Here is a 23,420-nt window from a genome sequence, read left to right as displayed (position 1 = left end):
CCTGGTTGCTATTTTTATTCAAGTCGTCGATGTGGGTTAAGAAACCACTGACAGAATTCTTGGTCAAGTGCTGGTTAATATAACCCTCACACCTGCTTGTACTTGGTGTACTTTTATGGTGGCCATACAAAGGCAGATTTGATTTTCCCATTGGATTGAGGATTACATAGGCTTGTTGATTGGATCAGATAATATCACCCACCTTGTGTGGGCAGTTGAGGGAACAATCTGCTCATCAGAATATACTTTATCTGTACACCACCACTTAGGCCCAAATTGGTATGTTTCCCCCCCAGCCAATCATTGGTGAAATAGTCAACTCTGCCATGACCAGAGGGCAGGATCCTATTTAAGCACAGGGTTAGGGTTGGGAAATTCCTGACCCTCTCATCACTTAAATTTTGTAACTTTACCCAGTTGGTTCGGGACCGCATCAATGAGCCAATGCGGTGCCTGATCAGACTACATTTTTTAACCTGCTAGATTGATATCTGCCCAATTTTAGGCCAGATATCATTGTACACGGGCCGATAAACTGCTGAATCGATCTAAGGGACCCATATCGGCAGCTACAATTGGCCCGTGTATGGCCACCATTATTTCGTTTTTCCGAAGTTTCATCACAAAGCAAAAAACAGCACCGTGTAGGTTTTCCCACCAATGATTTAGCTTCTCTGATGAAGAGTGGAGCACATACATGAAGATCGTTCCCAACACACAATCACACAGCAACAGCCTCTCACGTTGATAAATAAGGCAAAGAAACACCTTTGGCTTCATTCAATATTTTTTATTTAATAACGAAGCTTAACATCTTTTTATTTAGCGTCTACTGTAGTCAAAATCCAAACACTGAAAAGGCTTTACTGTAACAAGGGGAGGAGGAAAAAAAAATGTAAAAAAGTCTTGCAAACATCGAGTATCGCAAGTGTATTGGCTTTAAAAAGAATGGATTTACACGTAAATGCAGCAAACACATGAGCTTCCCGACCAACTTACTTCTCTCTCTGCTCCGTTACACCAACACCGCCCTTTTTTTTGTTAAATTACGTTTAATTTACTTCCATATATATATTATCTGGGTACATGTGATCGTTATTAATGCTTCATAAATAAAAGTTCAAACAAGGAAACTCCCCTGTTTATCATAAAGGCAGCAAAACGAAAAACAAAAAAAAATCTTCCCGTTAGGAATTTTAGTTCTCAAAAAGTTTAACTGCAACCTTTTTTTTCCTGTTACCTCTGAATGGTGTGCATAAACGTTACACTCCATGTATATCAAAAATATTTTTTTATTTATAATTTACAGTCCAAGTGTACAATACCTCTTACATACAATTTCATTCTCTGCGCGCGTTACAGACATTTCCACACATTGAACTGTGCAGGTGTAAGACATTCAAATACAAAAATGTATTCAGTAACCAAATGATAAGCCAGGGTCCCTGCCCCAGGTTAGGAGTTCTTAGCCTTCTAAGAAGTATTATGGCAGCAGCTTTTATTGTGAAACTGTAAAAAAAAATTTTTATTTTTTTTACTCAGGTTCAGCAGGTTCTTTTTTGATTTCCGTGAGCAGAGGTATCTCGCAGCAGCTTGATGCGGTGTAATCGGCGGGTTCCTCTTTCACAGAGCATGTAGGTTCCGTTACCTCCTCTTTGACCAGATTTAGCATGGCATTGAGTGGATTTTCAAGAAGAGTCTTGCTGGGGGATGGTGTGCTATCCAAGAAGGACGATGTCTGGAAACAGAAGATTTCGTACTTAGAATGTTGAACTACAACAGCTACAACAAATGGTTTCTAACTGAGTAATTCGTTCCAATTGGCCTCCTGTTGAATAATGGAGACTGAAGCTGGAGCTTATAGCTCCACATTGGAAATATACAGGTAAAGGGGAGGAGCTCATAACTGTACCCTCCCACACAAACAAAAACAGTCTGGGCAGATTTAGCCCAGAGGTTACAGACTACCCAGGGGTAAAGGTGGCCATACACGGGCCAACTGTAACTGCCGATATCAATCCCTTCGACCAATTTGGCAACTTATCGGCCCGTGTAGGGGCACTAAAAATGCCCAGATATCAATCGGACAGGTTAAAAAATTCAGTCGGATTGGGAACGACATCGGTCGTTGATGCAGAGCCCGAACCGACTGCGCCCTTAAACAGGGCCAAACGACTGAATTAGCCTAAACTCCACCAATATTGCCCACCCGTAGGTGGGGATATCGGGAGAAGATCCGCTCGCCAGGTGAGCGGATCTTTATGTGTATGGCCAGCTTATGACTGGAAGGCCAGTTTTAAGATAAATGCACTTAAAATGAGATTAGGCAATGATACTTACATTTTTATAGTCCTCATAGCATGATGGATGGTAAATCTGTAAAAAAAAAAAAAAAATGAATAATGAATCTTCCAATATGATGATTTTTACACAAAAAAAAGGTACCAAGACCTGCTATCAGCCTAACAGGTAAAAAAGTAACATTTCAAACCATTGTTAGAGGCTTTTAACATGATTAACTCTATGCTGACCAACACCTAATTGCCAAACACAGTTATACATTGTTAACGGTTTCATGGCCTTTCTGGTTTGTTAGTCTCTACCCATTATTTCCCTGGTAATATCCACACTTCGGTACAATTTGCGCCTCTTGTCACATCGTTTCGAGATTGTCAGTTGGCAAACGTGGCTGTGAGGCCCTCAGGGAAGAAGGGATGAAGGTTGGGAGAGGGAGGGAAGGAGAGTGCACCCTGTGAAGAATAAACTAATCCATGGAACTTCAGATTATGAGGCACGTGCACAGCATAGCATCACGTGCATTTCAGGTTTGCACAATGAAACAGAAGCAAATGCACACAACAATTAAAAAAAAATAAAAATCAGTATGCTTTAAAGGTTTTCTATAGTTAATAATATTCCAAATCCAATCTGCCATAGAGTAATATGTAGTATTCCACAGGATGATCTCTTTTAACCCCTTCATTCCCTGATAAATGAATGCCCCACTGGTGAAAAAGACCCAGCATTCTCTTGGGCCACCTTTAACTTATTTACCTTATCATTCATGCGCATTGCATTTTTCAGATGCCACTCTTCCTCCTCCTCGTCCCAGTACTGTTCAAACTGTTCTTGGCAAATTTCACATATCTGAAACGCAAAGCCAATGATTAATCCGCTGTAGATTTAACCCACAGCAATATTCACATACCGCTCAGCATCATGGCTGACTGATACCCCAATATTACTATAAATAAATGGATGAGAGAACTCCTGTAATATATGTTCAACGGGGGAGAGATACAAAAAAAACTTCTCCATTGTATGTTATAATGGGAGTTTTTCACCTTAAAAGTACAGCAATAAAAACCGAACAAACCTCATCTGCCCCCGCGGGCCCAGCTGGCACACTGAGAAATTCCTTTTCCTTGGCAGCTTCTTGAGTTTTTAATATGACTTCCTCATGCACCTTCTCAAAGAACTGACTTTTAGCCCGCTCCTCCAAGTCAGCAATCTCCTCAAACTCTATCCAGTCCTAGAAAGATAAAAATATAAACATTTTAAAGTTTCCTATCAAATTTGTTTCCAAAACTCATTAAGTCACAAAAACACTGCCAGTAACAACCAGGTACAGAAGCTACACAGTGATCTTTAAACCCCAACAACAACCTGGGTAGATAAAGAACATAGTATAAAGGGCAAGTAAAGCCTCAAAAGATTGGCCTTGTTCTGCTTTGCTTTAGATACCAACAACGGTGCGCACTTAAATATCTTGCATAATACCGAGGAAATCTCTCAAACGGGAATCTTGCTTGATTAAAGAAGTTATATTTGCCGTGTGCTATAATGTTCTCCAATCAGAGCATTCCTTGCTGACTCTAGCCTTTTAAAATCAGGTGACATTGAATTTTCACTTTAAATTAATCATGGATTTAAATATCCAATTCCCACCCGCTGCCATGGTATCTCGGTAGATTTGAGCTGGAGAAACAAAGCACAACGTGAATCGGCCTATGAATCATAAAGCAAGGGGTCAAGTTCATTAGCTTAATTAGCTTTATTGAACATGAACCTCTGACCTTTGATCAATGTGCCTCTTAATGTAAAACCACATCATCTACCAATTATGTCTATTTGTTAGACAGTAATAATTCATGTCTTTAAGAACAGTGACAGAGGGAGCACAAACTATTAATGTAAATCTATGTGCAATGATCACTTACCTTTAAGCTATAGTACCAGCGCCGGTGGGTTATCTTCCTGCTAACATCCTTCTCTGTCCTGTTTTGACGATAATGCCAGTCCAGATGATCTGCGTATATATCAGTTTGGGATTTGGTAAACCTCATGCCACAGGAATAGCACTGGATGCCAGTATAGAGTCGGTTTATAACACTGTCATATCGCCTGTAACAAGGAAACATGGATGTTACTTTCAGACAACATATACACAGTGCAAACAAAGAATATTCAATCAGCTCTCATGGCTTTACAGCCAGCCCTGTAGATCTGACAACCTGCTGCACTTAAAATGGTTAGACTACTGTAAGCTCATTTAGGCAGTGCCCCCCACCTCTAGTATAGGTTATTGGTTGCTTTGTACATTCAGTGTATGCACCCATTTACTGTACAGCGACGCAGAATAAGTTGGCACTTTAACTGTATTAAAGGGGTGGTTCACCTTTATTACAGTTTGAAAATAGTTATTTAAATCATATCTGCAATCTGCTTTAATTAAAAAGGACTTATTTCGCAGGAAGGCGCACTACTGTTTCTGCTATTTATTGATCTGATTGGCCGAATTGCGTCAGCCAATCGGACCACAGATATATTTCTTCTATTCCTTACTCTGCAGCTTGTACCTTGTAGGACCTTATACAGAGAGGTCAGACCTAAGGGTCTACTCAGCACTACCATTGCAGGTAGCAAACTGTAATGAAGGTGAGCCACCCCCTTAATAATAACTACAAATCTTCATATCCTTTATACTTCTGAAATTTGGAGCATACTGCCTACAGACACTTCATAGTATGAATCAGGCTCTAAATTAGTTAATGGTAGAAAAACAAGTTTTTTTTCCCCTCTTTTTACTGCACATACGAGATGCCACTGCAAGTAAGTCAAGCCTTAGAACACATTAAATACATGTATATGCTTATAAAACACAAAGCACACTGGGAAAAAAAAGTGATGCAGGAAGAATAAAAGGCACACATACTGTTTTAGGTCTTCCATTTGAAAAGTGGTAAGGTCTGGGACATCTTGATCTTCATCTCCATCTCCATCTGCATCCTCCTCCTCTTCTTCCGCTGCAGCGGGTGCAGAAGATTCAGTTGCTTCTTAAATTAAAAAAAAAAAATTCAATACATTGCTTAAAAAGGCAATATTCACCCTATGCTATTGTAAGTCAGGGGAGGTACTGCTTTGGTTACCAGAAAAAAAGACTGCCACTAAAAGGAAAACTATACCCCCAAACAATGTAGGTCTCTATAAAAATAAATTGCATAAACAGCTCATATGTAAAACCCTGCTTCATCTAAATAAACCATTTTCATATAAATATACTTTTTTAGTAGTATGTGCCATTGGGTAATCCTAAATAGGAAACTGCCATTTTAAGTACTAAGCCCCGCCCCCTGGGATCATAGGATTCACAGTGCCCAATTAGTCTGATTTGGCCCAGAATGTAGGTGGGTAAATGGTGCAAAGATCTGCTTGCTTGACTGCCTCGCCAAACTGGATCTTATCGTGTATAGCTGGCCAGCTTTAGTAATATGAATATTTTTTCCCGATACCATCAACAAACGAAACAAGTCAAAATAGTGCAAAATGCAGCACCAATTCTAACTGGCTCTTTCCTTTTTTTAAATCAGTGATTTCATATTTATCAGAAGCTGAGGGGGCTTGTCACAAAATACACTTCGGAATTCACCCAATGCTGACAAAGCACACAAAACAGACCTGAGTCAGTGGCTAAAAGGCAAACTCGGTAGTTTTGCAGTTACATAACGTCCCCAAAAAACAATACTTACGAGTAGAAGAGGTTTCATTCGGTGTAACTTTTTGAATGATTCCCGTTGAAAGTAGCTTTGAGAATAACTCATTAACATCAAGCTGTCCCAAGTGATTTTCAGGAAATGGAAACGAACCACCTTAAGAAAAACAAAATAAATAAGTCCAACTGCCGTGGAGTTTAAATACCAATGATAACAGCAGGCTGAAGATTATACGGCAATAATCACCAATATGAAAGTCATTACATCACCTAAACAGTAAGAACATTAGGAAAATGTAACACAGTATACATTCCACATAACTCCTGTAACTCCCCACCAACTAAAATCAATCTTTGCCCAATATGGCTACCTATGTGCTATGATCCGATCTTTCGCCCTCAGGCAAACAATCAGATTATAACAGGCCATTGGTAGAAGGCCAATGGGATTTTTCCATTCTTGGGATTTTTAAATAAAAATGTATGTTTTTGAAACATTATACTGGTAATTCAACTACAATAACAAAATCAGTACCTGGCTGTACAAACACTCCTCCTGCAGACCCCAGTGGGGGGACATAGTTCTGATCTTGACTGGAAAATGCCGGCTGAGACATTCCGGAAGGTTGAGATATTGCAGTGGGTTGAGATATTCCTGCAGGCTGAGACATTCCTCCTAATGGTCCAAACTTTAAAAAAAAAACAAAAAACCATGAGACCCCAAAGGACATAACATTCAAGTTGCTTTACGATAGTGTTGCCAATTAGCCTTGCAATTGAAAGATTTAATATTTATCTAGACATAGCAATATTCACTCTAATTAGTCGTAATGCAGTGCATGAATCTGCCCACAAAGCATCCATTAGAAATAAAGTAAAGATTGAGGCAAATACAGGGACTGAACATATAATGAAGAGAACGTCTTCTACACTTACTGGTTGGCTTGGTGCTAAGTTTCCTACAGGAAGGTTATTAAAGTTTGCAAACTGGGGTCCTTGGGGTTTTGGATTCTTATCATCGAAATAAGGCCCAGATGGTCTAGGAAGTTGATTTGGAAAACACTGCACCCCAGGACCAGAAGGTCCGGCAAAATTTGGTCCCTGTGGCAAATCAAATCTTTGCTCAGGCCGCTGAAGTGGCATTCCTTGTTGCTGCATTCCCTGAGGTGGAATTCCTTGTGGCGGCATCCCTTGTGGCAGCATGCCCTGCGGCTGCATACCATTTGGCAGCATCCCTTGTGGCAGCAAGCCCTGCGGCTGCATCCCTTGATGGGGCAGGCCTTGTGGCAGCATCCCCTGAGGGGGCAGGCCTTGTGGTGGCATATTTTGTGGCTGTCCATGGAAATGGTTCTGAGGTTCCCCATAAGGACCACTTTGTCCAAAAGGTGGAGCGTTTTGCCTAACGGGTGGATGAATATTATCAAAGCGTGGTCCTTGATGGTTCATTGAAAGTTCAAATCTGGGTTGCTGATTTGGGCCATCAAACCTCTGTGGTAAAGGACCATCAAAGCGTGGTTGGACCTGCATTGGCCCATCAAACCGAGGTGGAGTTTGATGCCCTGGACCTGGGCCTTCAAATCTCTGGCAGGGTTGTCCAGGCATATCAAACCTTTGCATATGAGGTCGTTGATTATCAAATCTATTGCCAGGTGTTCCATCAAACCTGGGCCTCATCTGCCCCATTGGCCCATCAAACCTCATTAAGGGTTGGGGACCAGGTCCACTGTCAAACCGCTGAGGCTGATTTACTTCAAATCTTGGACCAACCGGTCCTTCAAACCTCACTGGGCCTAACTGTTGTCCTTGAGATGCCTCAAATCTCATTGGCTGTTCAAACCTCATAGGCTGACAAGGAATTCCGTCAAACCTTTGCTGCATTAGAGGTCTAGGAGAGCCATCAAATCTTTGTGGACCTGCCACTCCTTCAAATCTCTGTGGGCCTAATTGCTGCATTCCCTCAAATCGTTGAGGGCCCACTGGTTGCCCTGCGGCCCCTTCAAATCTTGGCGCTCCTAATTGTTGACTTGGTGGGCCTTCAAATCTTGCTGCATTCATTGGCTGACCGGGAGGGCCCTCTAATCTTTTAACTCCCACAGGCTGGCTTGACACTATAGGTTGGTTTTGCGCTCCGTCATATTTCTGCATACCTTGTGGACCCTGGTGATTTTTAGGCTGGCCCATCATGCCATCAAACCTTGTGTTCTCGACTTGGTTGGCACCCATACTATCAAAATGGGCATCGACTGGCTGTCCTGAGACTGCTTCGAAGCGCTGAGGTCCAACCTGATTTCCTGATGCACCATCAAATGGCATGCATGCATTTACTGGAGAACTTTCCCTAACGTTTGCAACATTGGAAGGCTCTTCAAAACTTTTCAAGATAGGGGCATCTCCTCTGTTAACAGGGATGAGTGGTGGGATATCAAGCAGTGGTCTTCTCTCTTCCATCAAAGGAAGCTTTGGATTAGCTTTGTTTCCACTCATTCTAGAGTCTGCATTTTCTTCATAAGGTGCCTCCTCAGATTCGTCGTACATGGGGACTGAGCGTGGGAATCGTTCAGGAAACAAAGGTCTCGGTTCTTCTCGTAAACCTGGTGTTAAGTAAAATACAAAAAAAATCATTAATACACCCATTGTCAGATAGCAGTACCTAGAAATAAACATTTATTCGCCTTTCCTTATCACAAAGCCCAACAAACACTACAGGTGGAGGAAGTGAAGGATTTGTTTATACAAATGGCAGTGGATACGTGATCTTTGATTGTTTTCATAAGAACCATAAACATTACAGCCTAATGTACCTTTGGAAAGTTCTCTTTGATCTTCATGCCTTCTGTAGCCATCATGTGCATCCTCATCTGGATGTCTAGTCCCAAGTAGGGGGGAAAGCCTTTGTCTTTCAGGAAACTGCTCATTTCTTTCAGGCATTTTGTCTTCCGCTCTCCCACTAAGTTCACCATCTCTGCCAGAGTGCGCCATTTCATCCAGCTCCATGTCCAAATATTCTGGATCCATATATTCTCTGTCAGCAAATGCATGCTGAACTTGTGTCCTTTTCAGCTTTGCTTTATGTTCATAATAGGTTGTTTCTGGATTGGAAAGCAGAGGTTTCTTCCTTAAGGCACCCTTATTTTCCTCAGTGGGGCTATCCCACACACTTCCTCTCTGTTTTTCTTCTTGGTACTGGAAGAGCTGACGGATCTGATGTACCACTACAAGAAGCTCATCGTGTGTGATTTCTCCCAAGGAAAAGCGTTCATTTGCCTTAAAATGAAAATTAGAAGTTAGCTCATTCCTTACAATATTATGTATCCCCATATTCTATTCTGCGTTTGCCAAATTTACCTTTTTCAGCAACTCTGCTTTGCTTGCACTTGTTAATTCTTTAGGTATTTTCAGATCAGCATCAACACTTAACCAATGCTGCTGCTTTGGAGCTCGGGGAGAAGCAACCCCTTTAGTGCTGTTTTGCCAACTATTATGCCTCTGATAAGGGGGCCGGTTACCCTGATGATCGTCATTCTGAGAGCTGACAAAAGGAGAGATTATATAGAATATTTACACTTATTGGTATGATTTGCTATCATGCAAATTAAGCACCACACAGACAAAAACGTTATAATATTCATTTCGGTGAAAAATGCAGTGAACCTATTTGAAAAGCAAAATATCTAGATAAAACTATGATCTTCATGCACATATACCAAAGCCAAGAAGCTTACGTCGTAAAGTGAACATCATCTTTCCAGGACTAGTACAAGGCTACAAGATTGTCAGTGTTCCCACATAACCACAATAAAACCATATCACACTGAGAAACAAACAAGTTCAACCTGAATACATGCAGTAACAATGAAAGCTTGGGGCTGGTCACCCAACTACGTACTTTTTATTGTCCTCCCATCCACTCTTCCATCGCTTGTTGGCTTTAGGCCCTTGCCAATTTTCTATATCCTCTTTTGGCTCAGTATTAGACTTATTGGATATCAAAGATACAGGATCCTGTGGCCTCTCCTCCGACAGTCTCTTTTGTCTTCTGCCGTCTCGTGCATCTGTTTTCGCGTTCCTCTTAATCCGCTCTTCCCGAGAGCTTGCGTTAAAGTCCTCAGTGTGAGATTGCTTACTACCAGGCTGACGCAATCTGCCAATTTTTGGGAGGGAATGAACAGGGGATATACTTCTCGGCCGTGCCTTGGGTGACCTCCTATCTCTACCCTTAGGTGAATGGGCTGGTGATCGGCTCTTCGGTGACCGTGACCTTTTTCTATTGCCGATTCTTCCAGGTTTTGTTTTATCTGGATAGTTTGTACTGGTTTCGTTTTTTGGCACAATCCCATTGACAGGTTTGTTTCGGTTTCCCGCTACTCTGTGCTCGGATTTATGTTCCTCTTTTTTGTCACATTTCCGCTTCTCCTTGGGCTCAGCATCTTTGTCGTCAGATTTATTACGGAGGTGCTTGTGCAGCCTTGGGTCTCTCCTACTTATATCTAAGTCCCTTACATTCTCGGTGCCTTGAGATTTATCCCTCATATGAGACAATTTAGCTTTTAAAGGTGATGGTGACTTTGATCGGTCTTTAAGCTCAGATTGCACCAATTCACGCTTAGGTAGCTTTTCATTAGACTTTGCCTTTTCTTGCTTTGCAGAAGCATTTGCTTTATCATTCAACAGAGGTTTAATAGGCTTTAGGTCTGGCATACAGGCCATGTTGGACTTCATCTCCTTTTTGTGCCCTTGATCTTTCCCGTGCGCTGAATGCTGATTTCCTTTAACAAGACGAGGATCTCTGGTTGGCACTGGCATCTTTTCATGGGATTTCTCAATGCGCTGGGTAGGAGCGGGAACTTTGCTTTTTTCAGAAACAGGCGGTGGGGCCTTGACTGGCATGTGTGGAATTTTTGGCGAGACAACTGGTTTTGAAGAAGAAAGTGAAGTTGCCTAGAAGGAAATTAACAATTCATCAAGTCTCTTGAAAAATACACAACTGCAGTGCTACTTTATGAAGCAACCACATTTTAAGAGGTTGTGCTAATTGCTATAGTCAGTGAGGGAAACATGTAATACAGCTCATGTTTTTATTTAGAAAGCTTATCCAAAAAAATCCAAGAACCAGTAGTGCCATTCACTAACAGCTTATTACAGAGTGTTTCACGGTAATCTGGCATCCCAGTAAATAAAGACCCATGATTGTAAAACCCCAGGTCTCTGAATTCCAGTTAATTCATATAACTGTACCAAATGTTAATTGATAACTACAGCAAGCAGACAGCTGCCATTTTGTTAGTAAGGAAAGCTTTGCATCATGCCAAAGTCTTGTTTATGTGCAAGAATGGTGGTCTGATGCCCAGGCACTGGCTACACAATCAGATGGTGATGAGGGAGGGGGAAGGTGAGGAGGGCAGGGAATCTGCAAATGGTAAGTGGAAGTATTTCTCTGGCAATATATGATTAACAGTTGGGAATTGTATACCTTTATAATGGGTATGGATGTGCTAATAAAAAAATAAATTCAGATTTCATGCGTACTTTGAACAGGACTTTTATTATACAGCTTTTTGTATTTGGGTGACAGGACCCCTTTAAAGTAACAGTAAGACTACAAAATTTTAAGTAAAAAAAAAAATCAATTCTAACCTGCGCTAATACTAGCTCTATCCTGCACAAAGTTCAATTTTTTAAATACTTTATTAAGGTGTCCATACACGTAGCAATTTCAATCTTTCCCATCCTCCACTGACTGTGCTGAACCGTCAGATATGGAGGTAGAAACAATAGAAATTCTACCTCCTTCTGCCAATTCAGCCCTGAATGTAGATTTTGCTTGGGCGCCTTCAATGGCGTCCAATCAAAATCTTTTAACCTGGCAGAGCGACGAGTCGACCGATACCCGCAGCCTTTCGCGATATCGGTCGCTGCGTCAAACAGCCGTACACGTACCTAATATTGTATGTAACGAGGTTTCGTACAATATTATTGGTGCGTGTATGGTCGGCTTTACACCTTGCTTCTGATCTACTCAAAAAGGCGAAAGGGGCGGCATTCACTGTGCAGGATCCAACATGTGGCGCTCCACATCTCCTGAGCAAGTAGAGAAAAACCGGAAGTCAACTGTTGCGGCTGTGTATTTAATTATGTCTGTAAGAGCTGCAAGCAATGAAGAGCATGCTGAATGGGATTTTCTGTAGTCCTTAAACTTATAGCTAACCTGCGTGCTGCCTTTACTGCTCACTGCAGTCTGACAGGACGAAAAAACCTCTGTACAGCCGCAACAACTGACTTACGGTTTCTCGGACTGGGAGGAGAGGTTGAGCACCGTATGTTGGATCCTGCACTGTGAATGCCCATTCGTGTAGACCGGAAGCAAAGTTTTAGCAAGGTATTTTATTAAAGCATTTTTAATTAACATTGTGCAGGGTAGAATTTTTTTAGTGCTACTTTTTCTTTAAGTTGAAGGCTTATGGCCTTCAGGCTAACAAACAGTGAATCAGCACATATTTCGGTCACTGAAACCAACACAAGGAAAATGATATTCAGCAGCTGTGCTTTACTGTACTGCAGACTAACACACAAGTGCAATAAGCACTGCTTGACATTAACAATTTGGAATTGTATCTTTACAGCAGTGATCCCCAACCAGTGGCTCGGGGGCAACATGTTGCTCACCAACCCCTTGGATGTTGCTCTCAGTGCCCCCAAACCAGGTAGTTATTTTTGAATTCCTGACTTGGGGGCAAGTTTTGGTTGAATAAAAACAAGATTTCCTACCAAATAAAGCCCCCTGTAAGCTGATAGTGTGCATAGAGGCCCCTAATAGCCAATCACAGCCCTTATTTGGCTCCTCCATGAACTTTTATGGTGCTTGTGTTGCTCCCCAAGTCTTTTTACATTTGACTGTGGCTCACGAGTAAGAAAGGTTGGGGATCCCTGCTTTACATGAATTCCAATTCTAGATTAAATTTTGACAGAGTACCAACTTATCCCTCCTGTGGCCCTCCAGCACTTTCTAACCTACCATACCCAGCACCATTGCCTGATGGGCATGTCACTAGTTCAAAAGCAGCTGCAGAGCCAAGAGAACACACTGGTGCACCGCACAATAACATGCCCTCCCACTGGGATTACCATTCACATGAAAATGAAGAGAAAAAAAAAATCCCAATGGCAACTGATTGTTCCCGTCCCCCTAACTTACCAGCTGCTCTCTTGTCTGTTCTAGCTCGAGCTCCAACTTCTTTTGTTGAAGTTCTAATAACTGTTTCTGCTTCACCAGCAATTGTTGCCTTATTAGCTGCTCTTGTGACAGATGCTTTTGTGCCTCAGAGTTAGCAGCACGGGGTGGCGCAGGGCTTGGCGCTGACGCTTTAGCTGGGGGACTTTCCTCTGGCTGTTTAAAACAAACAAAAAGATTTTACACAATGCTTAAAGCCAAGCTACACCAAAAAATGGCTTCAACACATTTATACACTGTGCTCATTTAATCTGCACCATTAATTTACACTGTGCTCATTTAATTCTGCATAGAACATTATTAGCAAATACCTGAACGGGTGGCAATGCCTTCGTGGGTGAGTATAATACAAGACTCTTGGCACATGTAGATTCTCCATGAGAGGAAAACTAAACTGAAACCCTGCCATGTCAACCGTCTTTCAGAAACTCACTGGCAGAGAAACAATCATGTGTTTATGGTATTTTTTTTTCTTACATGCCGGTGGCAAAGTGTCCAAGTGTGCCACTGCAAAAAGCCACGGTGATTTGTTGGCTGAGTTACATAATGCTCAGAATCGCTTTCAGTTCATTTTGATGGTAATTGCCTAGACTTGTGGGTGTACTCACAGGCCAGACAAGAGTCAGCTGGAAAGGCTTAGTGACAGTTTCTAAGCGACAAACACCTGACCCATGTATACAGGCAATTGCCACTAAAACAAACAAGAGACTGACCATTTTGTTGCCTACCAAGTTTATAACTGTATGAGCTACAAATGCTTAAAAATTCTTGTCTATGAAGTAATGTGGCTACAGCACGTACCAGATATTAAACCAAAAAAGTTATATTCCAACATAGATTCATAAGCAGCACAGAATAAACCTTTTTTGACATAGCAACCGCCAAGCCATTCCCTAAATATATGAATAATGCACAGACCAGTGTAAGAATGTTTTTACCATATACAGTCTTATGCACCCACAGTTCAACTTGCAATTATTGAAATAAAGAGCAATTTTTCACTGTTATATAGCAGCAAGATGCAGTTTTTAGATCAAAACCCGAGCTTAAATCCGTTCCTTTGTAACAATTATCAACAGGGTCCTACGAAGCAACTGAGCTATATACTTACTTTGTTTAGGAATTTAGGATTCACATGGATACTAGAAGTATTCACATTTGGGGGCAGAGGCTTAACGGGCCAGGCAGGATCTATTTGGCTGACTCTCACATCAAGTGCATACAGTTTCTTTGAAGGAAATAGTTCATCCCATGTAGACCGTAACTTATATAAACTTTTCCTGGTGTTTTCATCCACCTGGAAACAGAAGAATGCCTTGTTCTTGACAATTTACTACACAGAAAGGGACATTTGCACTTTGGTTTCACATTTAAACATCTACAGTTGAATTATATGCACAGCTAGATAAAAGGCTAACAAGGAGTTGAAGCAAAAACATTGCAAACTATAAACAGGGGTGCACCGAATTCATAATCTTTGGATTTCAATGAACAATGAATCTCCAAAAATTGGTCCAAATGCCTGAAACAAACCTTTATATGCAGATTCAAATTGCAGAAGAAAAAAAAAATTGCCATCGATGGTGAAAAAAATTTGTAATGTTTAGTTGTCCATAGCCTGAAAGTCAGAAGATTAAGGGTAAAGACACACAGAGCTACTAAAATATGTAATGCTGATTTACTGATAAATTCTACATGTGTTTTAGCCAATGAAATTCTCAGTATTGTCTATGGCAGTGGATTTTTGGGCATTTAGTAGCTGTGACAAGTAGCTGCTACTAAGTAGCTTTGTGTATCTTCACCCTTAGGGTGAAGACACACTAAGCTACTAGTAGCAGCTACTTTTTCATGGCTACTTAACGCCAAAAAATCCCCTACCATAGACGATAATGAGAATTTCCTCTGCTAAAACATGTAGAACTATCAGTAAATGATCAGCATTGTCTATTTTAGTAGCCATGACAAGTAGCTGCTGCTACTAGTAGCTGTGTGTCTTCACCCTAAGGGTTTCAGTTTGGCCAAATGATGCTAGGATTAGACCGAATGTGAACCAAATTCTGGATTCTGTACATCCTGTATCAAGAGCCCAGTAAACAAGAATCTGCATTTAAGTAGCCATGATATACAGTCAGTTTCCTTGACTGGCCTTGTACACATTCTTCCCTTCTATGCATATTTGCATTAATACAAAAAAGCCAAGATTTTGTTAAGCCAATACACATACTAAAACATCACATGTATTTATGTATTGATGCAAATATGTATAAACTCAGATACACCTTTGTATTAAGGATTAACTACAACTATTAACCAACCAACAGATTTTGAGGTGAAATTCCCCGTCCATTTCCTAGTTTATAAATTAAGGGTTTGTTGATTTATACCTTTTCAAACACACAAATAAAGGTGGTAACTAGGTTTTTAGCAAAGGCGGCGAGATAGTCTCTCCCGACGTTTTTAACAATGGAATCCATTAGGTACATGACTGGAAGCTTCTCGGTTGCTCGAGCCTAAATAAAAGAAAGCTGATAAGTTTAATAAGACACAAACACAAAACGCCTCATATGATCCAAATCTGTTATACCAACCAACAGGTTTAAATGGGCCAAAGCCACAATGATCCAAATAGGCAGAATAATTTAGAGGGTTCATAGGTAGGTGGGGAAAAATAAAGTTAGTGTTACCATTGTAACTGCATCCACTTGTGTCAGAAATATCCTTTTTTTTATTGCACAAAAAATTTATTTTTATTTTCCCCAACAGGCAAACAGCAGCATTCTGTTCGGAAACTCCCAAGTCGAGAAGCCGTGTCTCCATGCTTGTGTGCCACTTACAGCTTCATACAATCGGGCAACTGTTCATTTTTTTATTTTTTTTCCTTTTACAAAAAATGTCCATATGTAGAAGTACATATCCTTTTTTTTTAATGTTCTGACACCTGTTTAGATGCTGAGGAAAAAAACTGTTACACCCAACACACCAGGCACTCGCGTCTTGGTTATATCCCCCATTACCACCCCTGCCAGGGATATTTAAATTCACCAAATTTGGAACCTGCCAAGTGAACATGGCTGTGGGGGTGACTTTCTATCCTACGTGCAAAAGATTGGGCAAAATAAAAATCTGCAGGTTTTCAGTGGAGAAAAAGTGTGCATGAATGAATAGTTGTAATTGTGGGTTGTATGAGGTGATTGGCTAATATGATACTGTTGGTTGCCAATAAGCTTTGGTGTGGGCGCCCAGCTTCTATATATAAGGTATCAATCTCTACTAGCGCAACCATTCAGGCAAAGGTGACACTGGCCAATCAAAGGCTTTATATAATAAACATTGTGGCCAATAAGCATGTAGATTTTACACATTTATGAACCTTGGAACCAACCCCAGAGGCAACCATTCCTGCAGCAAGATATAAATCCTTACTGTAAAACCCCCCTTGTTTATCGTAAACAATGTAGAGCAACCAAACCCCTATTTGAAGATTTAAGTGCTTTAAACCAATTAGAGGATGAACTTAAAAGGCTTAATAGGTTTAATTTAAAAATAGAGATTTGTAGAAAAAAAAAAAAACCTAGTTGATATGAGAGGTACACTGTACCATATCTACCCAGACCCTTAAATAGTAACGTGCTATTCAGCATTATTAAACCCCCACATGTATCCTTCATTCCCATCGGTTCAGCCGTGTGGATACAGAACATGCCGTACATAAACAAATGGTAAATAAAAAGACAAATACATATTTAATACATTTTATTTACAGATTACAGCATACCAGTCACACAGTTCAAAGCAATTTATTAGAGGTAATTCTAGTGCTCAAGGTTACACTACACAGTGGTGCAGACAATGTGCTTAGCATGAGGGAATCAAACAGACAAACCTATTAAAAAAAGAATCCCTTCGCTGTGGTTACAGAATTAAGCAAACTAAATTTAAAAAAAAAAAAAATTGATAGAAATCTGATTAAACTGCCACAGCTGCAAAGCAGCATTTAAATGAAATATATGGCTACGGTGACAGTGCCTCCAAAATACAATAGTAACATTAAATGAAAAGGGAATTCGGGGAAATGCTGTACAAGATACACAGGATAAAAAAAAGGGGGGGTGGGTGGGAGTGAATTTGGGGATTATACCACAGACACAAAAGCATTATTAAGAAACGGGGTTGATTGGGTAATGGATGCAAAGGCGGGTTGCAGAAAAGGACATAGGGGTCTGAGTGAAAACTAAAAAAAAAAATGGGATGGGTGCTAGCATTTAATAGGGTACATATGCATTAGCGAGTGGGTCAGTGGCTTGTGGGCTGCTCCTGTTCCTTCCAGGGCATCTAAATCCTCCTTTGGGAAAGGGCTGTGACTGGTACTAAGGCAATTATATATATATTAATGTGTGGCACTATACAGTGACTACGGGCAAGTTAGTGAGCCCTGACACGACACAAGGTCTGACCAAAAACTGGGCCGCCACAAAGGAAATCCAGAGGCCTAGCAAAATGATGCACTTGGGGAGCCGTATGTGGCTTTTACATAGGGAAGCCAAACGGACTGTCCTTCAGCTGTTACACCACAAATCAACACAGCCCAAGACAGGCTTTTTTTTAGGTCAAGCTAGGAGTTACAGTTAAAGGGCAAGTAACACCAAAAAAAGACAGAACTTCAAGTATATTTAAGAATAAAGGGCACTAGTAGTCTCTGTTCCCTTCAGAAATATGAATTCAGGTTTAAAGATTTCCTCTGCAGCAGAGCATAAAGAAGGCAAATGGCTCTGGTACTCAATGTGTTTGGCACATTTCTAACTGCCAACCTGACTGGACAAATAAGAAAACTGGGCCGACCAATAGTGTATATTAGCCACACATGCAGCATAGCACGGAGCAATCTGACCGTGAAGCAGACTATCAGCCATGCTAAAGGGAACATCTGCCCACATTGCCGTTGCATATTTCTTACATCAGCCAATGTGTAGACAGTTTTGGTCGGTAAAGGGCAACTACTGCTTTTATTCATTTAAAGCAACCTGAGACCCTCAGTAAAATGCAGTCTGTTCTGTTATAACTTATTAGCTCTTGTTATCGCACAAACCTTCCAGAGGCCACATCCCTTTTTATATATAATAAACTATTTACACCCTTAGGTAAATGCCCACCCTGCCCTAAACTAGTATCTACATAAGCTATATGGTAACTCCCTCACATGGAACCCCTCAAAGCAGGACAGACACCACATGGTCAGGACTGTGAAGCAGAGGGGCGGCCATGCTAAAGGGAACATCTGCCCACATTGCAGTTGCATATTTCTTACATCAGCCAATGTGTAGACAGTTTTGGCCAGTAAAGGGCAACTACTGCTTTTAATCATTTAAAACCTAAGGCCCTCTCAGTAAAATGCAACCTGTTCTGTTATAACTTATTAGCTCTTGTTGGTATATCCAAGAATACCCAAGGCTATTGTGATACTAATACCTACAGTTAGTATTAGTGGTTGTATATATAGTTTATGTATGTGAGTGTATAGATTGGTAAGTATAGGCTGTGGGTGCTGGGTTTACTTGGATGGGTTGAACTTGATGGACACTGGTCTTTTTTCAACCCTATGTAACTATGTTGGTTATCACACAGACTTTTCGAGTAGTTGCAGGTTAAAAACAGAGGGAGGAAATGTTCGATCTAATTAGGGAATATTTTTAGAGGCCAGATCCCTTTTTATATATAATAGGTAAATGCCCACCCTGCCCTTAACTAGTATCTACATGACAAGCCACATGGTAACTCCCTCACATGGAACCCCTCAAAGCAAGACAGACACCACCGTGGTCAGGACTGTGAAGCAAAGGGGCAGCCATGCTAAAGGGAACATCTGCCCACATTGCAGTTGCTTTAACTGTCTGCACATTGACTGATGTAAGAAATATGCAACTGCAATGTGGGCAGATGTTCCCTTTAGCATGGCCGCCCCTTTGCTTCACAGTCCTGACCACGGTGGTGTCTGTCTTGCTTTGAGGGGTTCCATGTGAGGGAGTTACCATATGGCTTGTCATGTAGATACTATTTTAGGGCAGGGTGGGCATTTACCTAAGGGTGTAAATAGTTTACTATATATAAAAAGGGATGTGGACTCTAAAAATATTCCCTAATTAGATCGAACATTTCCTCCCTCTCTTTTTAACCTGCAACTACTTGGAAAGTCTGTGTGATAACAACACCAACAAGAGTTAATAAGTTATAACAGAACAGGATGCATTTTACTGAGAGGGCCTTAGGTTGCTTTAACTGTCTGCACATTGACTGATGTAAGAAATATGCAACCTAAGGCCCTCTCAGTAAAATGCATCCTGTTCTGTTATAACTTATTAACTCTTGTTGGTGTTGTTATCACACAGACTTTCCAAGTAGTTGCAGGTTAAAAAGAGAGGGAGGAAATGTTCGATCTAATTAGAGAATATTTTTAGAGGCCACATCCCTTTTTATATATAGTAAACTATTTACACCCTTAGGTAAATGCCCATCCTGCCCTAAACTAGTATCTACATGACAAGCCATATGGTAACTCCCTCAAAGCAAGACAGACACCACGTGGTCAGGGACCATCACGTGTTTGGCTTGTTGGTGTTACTTGCCCTTTAAAAGCCATCAGGTTACACGTGTTCTGGGCTCCAGAGAACCCTGACCTGTCGCCGCAAAGAACCATGGGATAGGACACACTAAAGGAGGAGCTTCAGCTACGGGCGCCATCTTGTCTCTGTGCCACTGGGATAGACAGGCTGAGACAGTAGGTGTATGAGGGGGGCCGGGGAGGGGGACTAAAAGACTGAAGATGTCGGGGTGGATGAGGGGAAAGGGGGGGGGGGAGAAAAGAACAAAAAAAATGAAATAAATTCTTTTGTTATAAAAACCTTGGCGATTTGCGCTTCGATAAGAATGACGATATCCTTGGCGAACTGCACATTCTCCTCCGCCAGGATGGTCAGCATGTTGATGTGCGGCTTGCTGTTAAACGTCAGGTCTTCCAGGGACGACTGGTAATCCCGACGCGCGTCTTCCCTGGCTTCGTCTTCCGCCGACATCTTGTCTCTCCGGAAAGGAGGCTAACAACAAGAACTAATAAATTATATAAATATACAGCCGAGAGTGCACAGGGCTACATCCAGCCTAGAGCTTAATCCATAGGCCCTTCGCACCGCATGGCACTCCGCAGCACCTTCACCAGCTTCCCTCCGCTCCCTTCGCAAGTCTGACAAAATGGCGGCTGCTCTCAACGCTCACAAGAAAACGCCGCATGGCATGATGGGAGAAGGGTTAGTCCCGTCACTCTGATTGGGTGTAATCCGTCACACGTAGTGTGGGGGCGGGGTTTCCTCGGGAAAGGGGAGGGGTCCGATAGGTTGCGTAAGAATAGCTGCGTGATTGGTTGGTGCGTCACGGTTTTGCTCAGTAGGAACCGGTTGGGCAGGGGAGGCGGGGGGCGTGGCCTGTGGGGAAATTGTGTAGAATTGAAACAGTGCGTAATAATCTCAGGGTTACCTCTCGCCTTGGCATTTGTACAAGTCACTTGTTTACTCGTTTCAGACAGATTTGTCCGACGGGTAGAATCATTAGTAGCTAATCGGAGTCTGTTTGCTAAACAACTTGGCTGCGGTATTTTGCTCAGATGTCATTTTTGATTGGTTGCTATGGGTTTGCTCGGGGTTAGAGCCCACTTTACCTGCAACACACGGCCTACCCGGATTTATTTGCGCTTTGTGTTATTAGCAACCCAAGAACATGGCACCTCAAGCAGTCTCCATAGGCCACAATGTTATCCATTCCTGTTCTGCCCCAATAAGGGGTAATTATATCTTAGTTGGGATCAAGTACAGGTACTGTTTTATTATTACAGAGAAAAGGGAATCATTTAACCATTAAATAAACCTAATAGGGCTGTTCTGCCCCAATAAGGGGTAATTATATCTTAGTTGGGATCAAGTACAGGTACTGTTTTATTATTACAGAGAAAAGGGAATCATTTAACCATGAAATAAACCCAATAGGGCTGTTCTGCCCCAATAAGGGGTAATTATATCTTAGTTGGGATCAAGTACAGGTACTGTTTTATTATTACAGAGAAAAGGGAATCATTTAACCATTAAATAAACCCAATAGGGCTGTTCTGCCCCCAATAAGGGGTAATTATATCTTAGTTGGGATCAAGTACAGGTACTGTTTTATTATTACAGAGAAAAGGGAATCATTTAACCATTAAATAAACCCAATAGGGCTGTTCTGCCCCAATAAGGGGTAATTATATCTTAGTTGGGATCAAGTACAGGTACTGTTTTATTATTACAGAGAAAAGGGAATCATTTAACCATTAAATAAACCCAATAGGGCTGTTCTGCCCCAATAAGGGGTAATTATATCTTAGTTGGGATCAAGTACAGGTACTGTTTTATTATTACAGAGAAAAGGGAATCATTTAACCATTAAATAAACCCAATAGAGCTGTTCTGCCCCCAATAAGGGGTAATTATATCTTAGTTGGGATCAAGTACAGGTACTGTTTTATTATTACAGAGAAAAGGGAATCATTTAACCATTAAATAAACCCAATAGAGCTGTTCTGCCCCAATAAGGGGTAATTATATCTTAGTTGGGATCAAGTACAGGTACTGTTTTATTATTACAGAGAAAAAGGAAACCATTTTTAAAAATGTGAATTATTTGATTACAATGGAGTCTATGGGAGATGACCTTTTCGTAATTCTGAATTTACTGGATAATAAGGGGTCCGATACCTGTACTGTAATACCGACCTTTATGTGGGGAAAAAGAAGGTGTGGGGCAGGGAAATGGGTAGACTGGGTGGAAATATTCTTAGTAGGAATCTGGCAGCAGAGAGAGCCAGGAAAGGAAGGGATTTATAAAGTATTACAAATTTATCGCCAATATCGCCCACCCGTAGGTGGGGATATTGGGAGAAGATCCGCTCGCTTGGCTATGGCCACCTTTACCGTCTGGTCCAGATGGCAACCCTAGCAGTCAATGTACTGTTGTATAAAAGAGAGATGTTAACTGCTTACTCACTTCTTGGTTCCCCCTGGGCAGGAAGGTGGAAGCTTGGAGCCTGGGCTGAGGTAGGCCCAGTAGGGGAAGTTAGTTGTAAGGAAATCTCTTTTATAGCCTGGGCTAGGAGTGAGAACTACGTTCAGGGTATTTAGTGAGCAACCTGATGCTCCCACGAGAAAAGTAGAAGGATTACTGAGTACTGGGTGTCCTCTAGAGCATACCCAAGTGTACATATATAGCAGTAGATGTGTTCCTGGCTAAGTTCCACTTGGGGGGGGGCCTCCATTTTGGGGATGAACATTTGCAAGTTGACTATACACAGACTGGTTACTGGCCCCTAATGGGCAAACTCTTCCAAAGGTTTTATTTGTGAGTATATGCTGTGCTATTGTACTGTATTGTCTGTGCCTGGTCCCCAAGAGATTTGTGTTGCATTCCTGCCTAAAGTTATTTTTTGAAGAACCACTGGCACCCATTTATTGATACTACCTTGAGAATTACAGTTCGGCAAGACCCTGCCCCCAACATTATGTAAGGACCTACTCCCAAGAGTTGCATGGTTTCTTTGTGTGGTAGACCAATGGTTTTCTGGGTTAACTCTACTTCATGGTAACTATTCCGTTAAAATAGCAAGTCTTCAAAGTTACCTACTGTAGATCCCCATCTTGGATCATGTTAGGCCTTCTGTAGTGTGTCAGTGGCACTGCACATGCTCAGTGTGCCTTTGACAAAGCTTTGTCATACAACCACTGCTTTAAAGGGGTTGTTCACCTTTTAAATTTATTTTTTGTATGCTGTGGATAGTGATATTCTGAGACAAGCTGCCATTGGTTGTCATTTATTATTTTTGTGTGTTTTTTTTTATTTATTTAGCAATCGTTTTTTCCGCCGCTGGTGTCATTGACCCCCATTTGAAAGCCGGAAAGAGGCAGTTTTACATATAAGCTGTTTATGCAATATATTGTCATAGAGACCTACATTGATTGGGGGTATAGATTTCCATTAATATACACATTTTACAGTAAGGTATTTGCCTCCTATATTTTTTGTTTGTTCAGTGTAAGCCCTATCTCACCCGACACCCCCTGCTGTTGTTGTTATGCAGCAGCTCTATGGTAACCAAATGCACTCACCTTATTGTCCTTTATGTAAAGT

The 23,420-nt window shown here is 41.3% G+C and overlaps 1 protein-coding gene across 1 annotated transcript; it reads right to left on the bottom strand.

Annotated features, from left to right (window-relative positions):
• Positions 1-1,528: 1,528 nt before the first annotated feature.
• Positions 1,529-20,455, bottom strand: pcf11 (PCF11, cleavage and polyadenylation factor subunit). Its single transcript, NM_001129944.1, is given in 16 exon segments — positions 1,529-1,738; positions 2,341-2,376; positions 3,055-3,147; positions 3,377-3,532; positions 4,221-4,404; positions 5,216-5,336; positions 6,030-6,149; positions 6,528-6,681; positions 6,929-8,583; positions 8,794-9,256; positions 9,338-9,521; positions 9,879-10,930; positions 13,185-13,376; positions 14,332-14,517; positions 15,605-15,730; positions 20,117-20,455. Coding segments are annotated over 16 exon segments (5,097 nt in total). The 5' UTR covers positions 20,288-20,455; the 3' UTR covers positions 1,529-1,534.
• Between the last annotated feature and the right edge of the window lie 2,965 nt (positions 20,456-23,420).

Source organism: Xenopus tropicalis, chromosome 2 (genome assembly GCF_000004195.4).
Source record: "Xenopus tropicalis strain Nigerian chromosome 2, UCB_Xtro_10.0, whole genome shotgun sequence".
Taxonomy (NCBI): domain Eukaryota; kingdom Metazoa; phylum Chordata; class Amphibia; order Anura; family Pipidae; genus Xenopus; species Xenopus tropicalis.
Note: the sequence above shows the minus strand (reverse complement) of the source record. Positions and strands in the feature narration are given on the sequence as shown.